This window comes from Gossypium raimondii, chromosome 3 (assembly GCF_025698545.1).
Source record: "Gossypium raimondii isolate GPD5lz chromosome 3, ASM2569854v1, whole genome shotgun sequence".
NCBI lineage: Eukaryota > Viridiplantae > Streptophyta > Magnoliopsida > Malvales > Malvaceae > Gossypium > Gossypium raimondii.
Genome location: NC_068567.1, coordinates 55,183,115 through 55,190,235, shown reverse-complemented (window position 1 = coordinate 55,190,235; position 7,121 = coordinate 55,183,115). Strand labels below are relative to the sequence as shown.

Below are 7,121 nucleotides of genomic sequence, written 5' to 3'. Positions count from 1 at the left end.
AGCGGCATTTTTCACTAATTTTGTCAATGAGCGGACAATGATTTTGTTGAGTTTCGCTTTTAAGTATTTTGACTAAAATTACAATCACGACTTACTAACCACTTTAAATATTTTTAAGTTACGGATGTTTTAAAATTTAAAATTTTTAGTATTTGTTAGGGATAAATCTCAAAACTACTTATGGGTGTATTGTTATATATGAAATTTAATTTTGTGTAATTTTGAAATGATATTTTAATTTGATTTAATTTTCATAAACTACTAACATTTTATTGATATAATACCATTTTGTATTGACATATTACATACATAAAAATTGATGTAAACATGTACAATTGAATCAAAGCCCATGTATTAAATTACGATCATAATTTTGATATTTATTCCTATTTATATTAACATTAATTTTGATTTTTGAATTACTTTTTTACATTAACATTAATGAATTATTTTTGTTTTGGGGTTAGAGGTTCATCATTTCATCGAAAGAACAGAAACATTACATCAAGGGAATACCAATCACATGGCCATAATCCCATCTTTGTTTTTCTTGCAACCCAGTCGACTGTCCATTTACAAGCTCGCAGAACATACGAAAGAGACACCCAAAAATTCTCATTAAAAGACGAAAGGGACTCTTTAGAAACAATAGCAAACTCCCCTCCTCCCAGGAAACAATTGATAATGGTAGAGAACCTTGTTGCCAATCAAACTACCATTGCAAGAACAAGGGAGCAATGATATAAGCAGTGGCGCAGCTAGTGAGCGTCGATCGAGAGTGTAACTATGATAAATAAAAATCAACAAAATGAAGTAGCTTAAGCAATTTCATTTTTTTTTATGCCTGTTGAGGTCTTTTTTAGAGAGATAATCCATCTACCAAATTCATACGATAAGTGATTTAAGTTTTAATACACCTCGTTTTAGCAACTTTACATTTATACTTAAAGTTCTATATATTTTTCTTATAAGTTTTTCTCTTAAAAACTTCGGCTAAAAAACAAAGAATACACTCGTATTACTAGTTCTTTAATGAACAGATAAGTGTTGAAACTTGTACAAATTTCCCCGACATAATTTCATCTGGCTAACATACTAGATAAATTATAACTAATCTCCCCTATAAAAATGCAATTAAAATAACATATAAAATAGAATAATAGAGTCCAGGATAATGAGGAGATATAAAAGATAAGTGTTGAAAATGTCTTAATCTTCAAAATATGATGCTTTAAATGGATTGATGTTGAAAAATGAACTATCAAGATAGCAACAGCCATTACAGCTCAACAATTTTGTTCCAAAAAGTTGCCAACCTGCAATGATTATTGTAGTGGCCATTGCTCATACTCCCCTCAACTTTCATTGCAGTCGTGAGCCATAGCATCTTGATTGATCCAAGGAGTGGAGGATTCCATTTGGGGTCATTTCAAGTCAAATTCCCTGAAGTATCCATTGTGTTCCAAGCATCATTCTATACCTAGATTGGAGAGACTTTTATTCCACATATATTTTCCATAAAAAATAGCGTATCCATGCTGCCAAATTAGAAGATGCAAAAGAGCGAACCTGGGAAAGGTGTTAATCTTTAGCCACCAAAAAAAAAAAAAAAAAAAAACTAGAAAGAATCAGCCATCGACGGGTTGTAGTGAAACTCTCCACAACTTTAGAAAAAGTACAATGGTTTAATTCATTTTAAATTATTTTACAATGGTTTGATTGATTTTTTTAATTATTTTAAAAGTGCTTAATTAATATTATAAAAAATTCTAAAAAGAATTCTAGAAAAGATAAAAAAAAATGCTAAAAATGAATCAAATTTATAATAGTAGTAATTTTAAAATTTTTATAAGATTTAATAATTTTATAATATTTTAATAATTTCTAATAGTTTTTGCTTTCTCTCTCACAGTACCTTATATTATATCTTGATCCATCATTATCAACTTTTTCCGTACCACCTCTCATTAATCAAAATCATTACTCATCAAACACTAAATTTATTGTCTATCAACCCCTTACTTGACACCCCGTACAAGTCTGATCACATTAGTATTCTTCAACCACCCGTCAAAACCAAATCCAAGCTTTTCAAATAACAAAATTTTTCTATATTTTTCTTATATATATTTATAATTTATATAACTTTTTAATACTATATAACTTTTTAATACTATTAATAATTTTTTATAAATTTATATATATTTCTATAACTTTTTTATATTTTTAAATTGTTTTCTATAATTTCTAAATTTATATATTATTATATTTTCATAACATATTAATAATATTCTATATTTTTTAATATTTAATAATATTTATAGTTTTTCTATTATTTTTATGTTTTCCAAATTTTATGATATTTTAATAATTTATTGGATTAAATAATTAAAAATCAATTAAGTCCGTTTAAAATAATGAAAGATCAATTAAGCCTTTCATGTCAACATTCTTTCACGTCAAATGCCACGTTAGCCACCACATTATCATTTTTCCACATCAACCACCATGCCACATCAATACTTAACAGTTCGACGGGGACGTCGTCAAAAAACCATATTCCAAGGGCTCAATTGAAATTTTTTAAAATTATTTTTGAAGGGCTTTTTAATACTTAAACTCTTTTTTAAATAAAACTAAATTAGATTTTGAATTAATGGTGTATTTGGTTGGCTAAATATAGCACAACACGTAATCTCACATTGTGGAATAATATTACATTGTTTGGATTCTTTATATTTCGATCATCTCGTAATTTCACGGTCTCAAATAATATAAAGATATCAAAATATTTGATGCAATCTCAATACACTCATCCCTTAGATTATCTTAAACTTATAATGCGTAAATATTAAATTTTGAATCAATTCACCATTTATTTTTATTATTTTAATCAATTTTTTCTCTAATAAAATTTAATTCAATTAAAATACATTTTTTCCTACACTGGAATAGTAGATGTCAACTTTAAAATTATAATTATTATATTATGATTATAATTAAAATTTATAAATTATAAATTATAGTGAATGTGCAACTATATTTTATGAATTATTATAATTATGACTTATAAAATTATTTCAACATCATATATCTTACTTATCAATATGTAAATTATAATAAAATAATAATTACCATAATTTAATAAAATTAAAATTAAAAATATAAAAATAGACCTATTTAAAAATAAACTTTATAAAAAAATAATAAATTATACTTTTACATAATTTTACATTCTTATCAATCAAATAATAAAATCTTATATTTCCATAATTCTATTATCAAATGTAATCTTATATTCATGCCTTTCTATATATTGGCAAACATTTGCTCCCATTCACTGTGGGATTTAAAAGGAGCCAATAGCTAAAACTGCTGTAAAATTTTATAAGAGCAGAATTAGATTCCCTCGTACCATATTAATTAGTTTCATTAATTATACATATAAATGTGAACCCATAACTTTCAGTTTCTTCAATCGTAATCAGTTTTGTTCCATAGATATACTTAAAATTTGCTATATGTTCAGAATTTTCAGATGTAAAACCAAAAATCTTTAATATTTCCTTGTTAATTAGAGTATAGTGTTAAAACATAGGAACCCATTTCTAGCTTCATATAGCTAGCAGTTAGCATTTACCAAAATAAGATGAGGTTTTTAATTCAAAATTTTCATTACTCCGTAAGTATGCAACAAAAAGCTCATCCAGGAGGAGTTTCAAATGGGTAATGACATCAATATTGACTTCACGGAAGTTGCTTACTTTGCCAGAATCTAAGAACATAATTACCATTAATGGTTCTCTTTTTTAGTTGTTGTCAGATTGTTGCTTGCTTTAAGCGCACCAAACATCCCCGTGACCGCAAGTACTCATGCTACTTGAAGAAACAAACATAGTAAAGAGAAGTAAAAAGAAAAAGTGCATATCTGATATCTCTAATCACCTCAACGTATCTCCCACCATCGGGGAACACAAAGCCTCTACTAATCTCCATATTTCGTAACTTTTTCTTTGATTTTATGATTCCAATTTCGAAATTTAATATATGCTCATCATACCTATAAACTGACTGGATTAAGCACATTATTTTTAAAAAAAAAACTGGGGTTCAGAGTTATATGAACATCTCTACAGCTACCAACCATTATGATAATCACCTGAACGAATAGGTTTACCTGGTTTGGGGCTTTAGGTGGCCAATGGACTTCTCCTGTTCAGTAAGTGCGTGACGAAAATGGCATCGATGGCCATAGGAACAGACATCACCAGTAAGGACCATCCTGCAGACCTCAGTCTTGTATCGAGGGTGGCGTATTACAGGGCGGAGCTCTTCGACACTGTGAGCAAACTGGCAGTGGTCACCATATGGACAGGCACCAGTCTCTTGCCATTTGTTGCAGAGCTCAGTCTTTAACATGCCTTGGTTGTATACTTCCAGTTCAAGCAGCTCTTCCTCCTCCTTCCCTCCTTGCACGTACACCTTCTGCTTTACATTCGTCTAAAGACATTACTCACCCTATCTATTATAAGATTTAATTAAGAACAAGAAACAAATGAATAATCTATACTAATATTGTCATTTCACATTCTTTTGGTGGCAGCAAGGTAGCTCACCATACAAACAAAACCTTACACGTCTAAGCAAACCTCTGGTTGTTAACAATCTTACTAACGCCATCGTTTAACTTTCGAAAGTCTTAACTCTATACTAACAAATTTTCATGTTATACAGATAAAATACAAGGATGATTTCAGAGTCCCTTGAACTAGCTCCTCACTTCTCCCCCAAAAGGCTAAAAAGCCACTAACAAGAATAAATTTGAACTAAATATATATCATCATCTCAGTCGCGTCTAAAATAATTAAGTTTATTGTATTGCTTCATTGCCAAGTCAGAGAAGGTATTCATTAAATAAAATCGTAATAAAAAATGTAATTAATGCTTAATGGTGCTCATTCCGTTGTTTGGCTGCGAGAATATTGTACTGATGCCAGCTTTGCCTGACATATAGCTTTAGAAATAAGCAAATAAATATAACTCTAGAAATGAAAATAAACTGGCGATATGTACATAATGTAGAACAATAGACTGGCAATTACGAATTTGCTATCCGAACAGAATAAGGGAAAGAATTAGAAGAAAGTCAAAATTATACTCACAGCTCTACTGATCTGTTGAGAAGCATTTGAAGTCCGAGCTAGTCCCCTAGTTTTACCACGATGACTCGCTGCTCCAGCTTTACTCATCATCTTCTGATATCCATTAGATCTAATCGATATGCTCTTAGGCAACTTAACCCTCTCAACATCCACTTCACCTTCCATGTCAGAAACTTCTCCCTCTCCTACGCCGCCTCCGCCGCCGAAACAAAGTCCTTCCAACGCGTTCTCCAAATCAAACGGGGTTGTGTTGTAATCAGAGGATGCAAAGTGATCCTGAACAGAGGCTTGGAACAGTGCGTTGAGTTGTTTGTTGAGGTCGCTGTTGACTGATCGTAGAGAAGTATTCTCTTGGCGGAGTGATTCGGCTTCTTTTGCAGCTTCGCGGAAGCGCGAGAGGCAGAGGCTGTGACGGTTGATCATATCTTGATGCTGTTGCATGAGAAGGCGGGGATGATGGAGAGCTAAGAGAGATGCGGATGAGTTGGCGGTGGAGGAAGAGTAAACTCCGCCATTCTGGTGATGGTTCAGTTTTCCGGCTGCGAGGTCACCGTAGGCGGTTGAAACATTGTCGTTTTGCATACCGAAGCTTGAAAAAAGAATTCAGAGAAAGCAGAAAAAAGTAAAAAAATACAGTAATATCGAATTGGAGGGAAAAAAGTGGCCCGGCAGTGAATTGTAGAGAGGAATTCTGGAATCAAAACTGTTAAATAAGCACATCATAGAATTACCCTTTGTTCACTTTAGAATTTTCACTCTTTACCTACTTTTGCCCTTGGATTTCAATCATCTTAAATCATTGTTAGGGCATTTAAGTCATTTAATCTAAATTGTAAATTTCATTTTCTAGTTCACAAATAACAGTTGCAATACTTGTTTGCATGCACCAACAGTGGTACCAGCAGAGAAAACAGAAAAGTGCGCTTGCATTGCATTTTGGCAATGCAGGATTCACACCATTAGCAAATGACGTAAATGCCCTCTTGATTAAATTATATTACCAAGGATACCCTTCTACGCTTTCCTTCATCCTCAAGTTTTGACAACAGACAATGGGAGGGGGGAGGATGATGATCAAGCTCAATCATGTTTGTGTAAATGCAACGGTCACGATTATTTCATGAGGGTTGTCTAATTGACTTTCTGTAATTAGAAACAACTTAAGGCACAGGAAATGCGAGGCCCGGATGCGGTTAGAGAGAGCTTTTGATGATATGAGTTGCTTGTAATTGAAGTTAATTTGATTTGGGGGGGTAATCGTGTATGCGGAGGTTTACAGAATTTTCAAGTCATGAAGCGAGATTAAGACATATAAACCATTAGTAATGTTATTTGAATTAGACCAAATTGATGGATTGAATCGATTGAATTGAGAATTAATTAATATACTAATTTAAAAGGTGTTTTTGAACCAATTAAATTGGAAGTCAATTGAATTGACAGTCAAATCAATCAGACTGACAAATCAACAACTTGATTGGTTTGACTAATTATTTGATTTAAAAAGTATTACCATTTAGGAAGGAGGAAGCCATCATTTTCTTCAAGAGATTGCTTCTTTATCACAACTATAACTACCTCCTAGTGTCACAGGGCTAGAATTTTAGCCTCGCAAACTGTGCGACCTTAGACGATTTTTTTACCCCGAATCTGCCTAAGTCAACTTAACTTTCGCAAGAGTGAGAATTTTCGTAAAAGATCTCTAAGACACTGAAATATAGTAGAAACAAACTCAAACCAAAAGAGCAACGTAGAACAGAAAATCAAAGGGAAAATAGTGCACACCAAGTGTTTGAGTAAATGTTCTCAAATATATTCACAACCATGAATGAAATGATTACAAATGAAGGGAATGACCTTGAGCTCCCCCAAAACCAACTGTACAGATTGAGTTATCCCTTTTGGATTTACACTATTTATTCTGATAATTTTAATTTTACTGGACTGTTTCATTAGATC

At 31.8% G+C, this 7,121-nt stretch overlaps 1 protein-coding gene across 2 annotated transcripts; it reads right to left on the bottom strand.

Annotated features, from left to right (window-relative positions):
- Positions 1-1,159: 1,159 nt before the first annotated feature.
- On the bottom strand, positions 1,160-5,951 carry LOC105794776 (zinc finger CCCH domain-containing protein 15). 2 transcript variants are annotated; one of them, XM_012624088.2, is made up of 3 exons: positions 5,163-5,951; positions 4,178-4,485; positions 1,160-1,569 (listed from the first exon to the last, which is right to left on the bottom strand). In XM_012624088.2, the coding sequence occupies exons 1-3, from the start codon at positions 5,742-5,744 to the stop codon at positions 1,470-1,472; spliced, it is 990 nt and encodes a 329-aa protein (XP_012479542.2). In that variant the 5' UTR covers positions 5,745-5,951; the 3' UTR covers positions 1,160-1,469. The 2 variants fall into 2 exon arrangements, with proteins under 2 accessions (XP_012479542.2, XP_052484508.1); XM_052628548.1 differs by lacking the exon at positions 1,160-1,569 and adding an exon at positions 3,653-3,876 and having other exon boundaries at positions 5,163-5,942.
- Between the last annotated feature and the right edge of the window lie 1,170 nt (positions 5,952-7,121).

Coding starts and splice junctions, on each gene's coding strand:
- LOC105794776 (XM_012624088.2), bottom strand. CDS start 5,744: ATGCAAAACGACAATGTTTCAACCGCCTACGGTGACCTCGCAGCCGGA. Junction 4,486..5,162: donor CTCAACAGATCAGTAGAGCT/GTGAGTATAATT, acceptor AATGTAAAGCAG/AAGGTGTACGTGCAAGGAGG. Junction 1,570..4,177: donor CACCTAAAGCCCCAAACCAG/GTAAACCTATTC, acceptor CACCTTTCCCAG/GTTCGCTCTTTTGCATCTTC.